Source organism: Terrapene carolina, unplaced genomic scaffold (assembly GCF_002925995.2).
Source record: "Terrapene carolina triunguis isolate 2854851 unplaced genomic scaffold, T_m_triunguis-2.0 Scaffold21828, whole genome shotgun sequence".
Taxonomy (NCBI): Eukaryota; Metazoa; Chordata; order Testudines; family Emydidae; genus Terrapene; species Terrapene triunguis.
Genome location: NW_020686179.1, coordinates 755 through 2,696, shown reverse-complemented (window position 1 = coordinate 2,696; position 1,942 = coordinate 755). Strand labels below are relative to the sequence as shown.

The window sequence follows — 1,942 nt, the reverse complement described above, 5'->3', positions numbered from 1 at the left end:
TGGAAAATCTCATGTTTTGAACCTGATCCCCCACCTTCCAGGATCCCCCCCGCGGCTCCGTCGGCGCAGCGACTGCCCCTCCCTTGGGATCCCTCCTGCGGCTCCGTCGCCCCAGCGACTGCCCCTCCCTTGGGATCCCTTCCATAGCTCCATTGCCCCAGCGACTGCCCCTCCCCGGGGATCCCCCCCGCGGCTCCGTCGCCCCAGCGACTGCCCCTCCCTTGGGATCCTCCCACGGCTCCGTCGCCCCAGCGACTGCCCCTCCCTTGGGATCCTCCCACGGCTCCGTCGCCCCAGCGACCGTCCCTCCCTTGGGATCCCTCCCGCAGCTCCGTCGCCCCTCCCAACATGCTCTCTCAGTCTGTGCCCAGAGGGACCATGACACTGGAGGGACCACTGGGCCGGTGGACGGGGGCCCCGCAGTGCTGAGGGGGAGGAGCTGGTCCCCTACCTGAAAGGTGCGGAGCCAGTCCTGCAGCTCCGGGGGCGGGGCGACCGAGGGGATGCGGCGCCGGCGGCCCTGGCCTGGCTTGGCGTTGCGCAGGTCCCCAAAGGTGGTGGTGGGGCTGGGAATGCAGGGGCCCAGTGTCCTGGGACCGGCACCATGGAGAGACCCGACAGGTGAGACACAATAGCACCGGGGAAGTCATCTAGACCCCCACCCCCGTTCTCAAGAGCCAACCCCCAGCCCCTCCACTTGCCAGGCTCCCCCACCCCAAGAACCAACTGCAGCCATCCCACACTCCCCACACATCCCAGCCCTGCCCCGCCCGGTTCCCCTTTGCTCAGCCGAGCAGCCCTGGGGGCCGTGAACCGGTGACTGGGGGTGGGGGGGGTAAGTAATGACCCCTTTTCCTGCCTGCCCCCGGACAGCCCAACGCTCACCTGCTGTACTCGGAGCCCTTGCAGAGCTTCTTGCCAGGGGACAGGGCCCTGCTGTCCAGGCCGTTCTCCGACTTCCGCTTCATCTGCAAGCAGATGGGGGGTGGGGTTAGGGCAGGTGACCCCAGCACAGCCGCCCAGGGGGCTGGGGCGTCCCCGGGGGAGAGGCAGGGCCGGGATGTAGGTTGAAGACAGCCCGAGGGCAGCTCCCAGCGGAGGAGGAGCCTGACTCAGGCAGGCTCCTCGGGGGACCCCCAGCAGCACAGGAGCCTGGGCCCCAAGCCCGGCCCATGCGGCACCGCTCAGGGCTGGAGCTTCCCAGCACACTAGCCCCCAAGGCAATGTGTGTCAGGCCCAGAGCAGCCCCGACACCAGCCGGAGAACTGCTCCTCTCCAGGCCCAGGCTACTCTCCAGGGAGGCTGGGCCCAGGGCCAGGCAGGGCCACGCTGCAGTCCCAGACACTCATCCCTCCAGAGGCAGCTGTATGGGGAGCCGGGGGTACCCAGTCCCGCCCCCCTGCCCCCCTCCGCCCGCACCCAGTCCCGCCCCCCTGCCCCCCTCTGCCCGCACGCAGGACCACCCCGAACAGACTAGGCTGACTAGATAGCAAGTGTAAAAAATCGGGACGGGGGTGGGGGATAACACTGGTCTACAATTTTTGAGAAGTCGTCTGCTTCAGAGATAAAATGTGCTATTTATTATGTATTTTGATGTGCTGAATTCAAATATGACAATTAAAACAACTGATTGGCTACTGTTTCTAAGATATTTAAGTTTTTACATTTTATGTCTATGTATATTGTGTAGATAGTAGAGTTTTAATCATAAATTGTAAACCTAGGTCTTTTCATGTGTTTATGGTTGCTTTACATGATAATATTTCACCTGTCCTGTTTATGTAACACTTCAAAAATCAGCAAAAGGGTTATATAAATAAAATTTATTATGAAACAAAAGGCAAAAAACTATTCTGTACATAGTTTAGTCCTATTCAGTGTCTACTCGGCGCTTCTTGGCTTGTCTCTTGTATTCATTAAATGGAGCATCTCTTGTCACTGT

The 1,942-nt window shown here is 60.8% G+C and overlaps 1 protein-coding gene across 1 annotated transcript; it reads right to left on the bottom strand.

Annotated features, from left to right (window-relative positions):
- Positions 1 to 397: 397 nt before the first annotated feature.
- Positions 398 to 968, bottom strand: LOC112124219 (F-box/WD repeat-containing protein 7-like; the record flags this gene model as incomplete). Its single annotated transcript, XM_026662054.2, has 2 exons — positions 398 to 590; positions 886 to 968. Coding segments are annotated over 2 exons (276 nt in total), but the record flags the coding sequence as incomplete, so codon positions are not given.
- Positions 969 to 1,942: the final 974 nt, after the last annotated feature.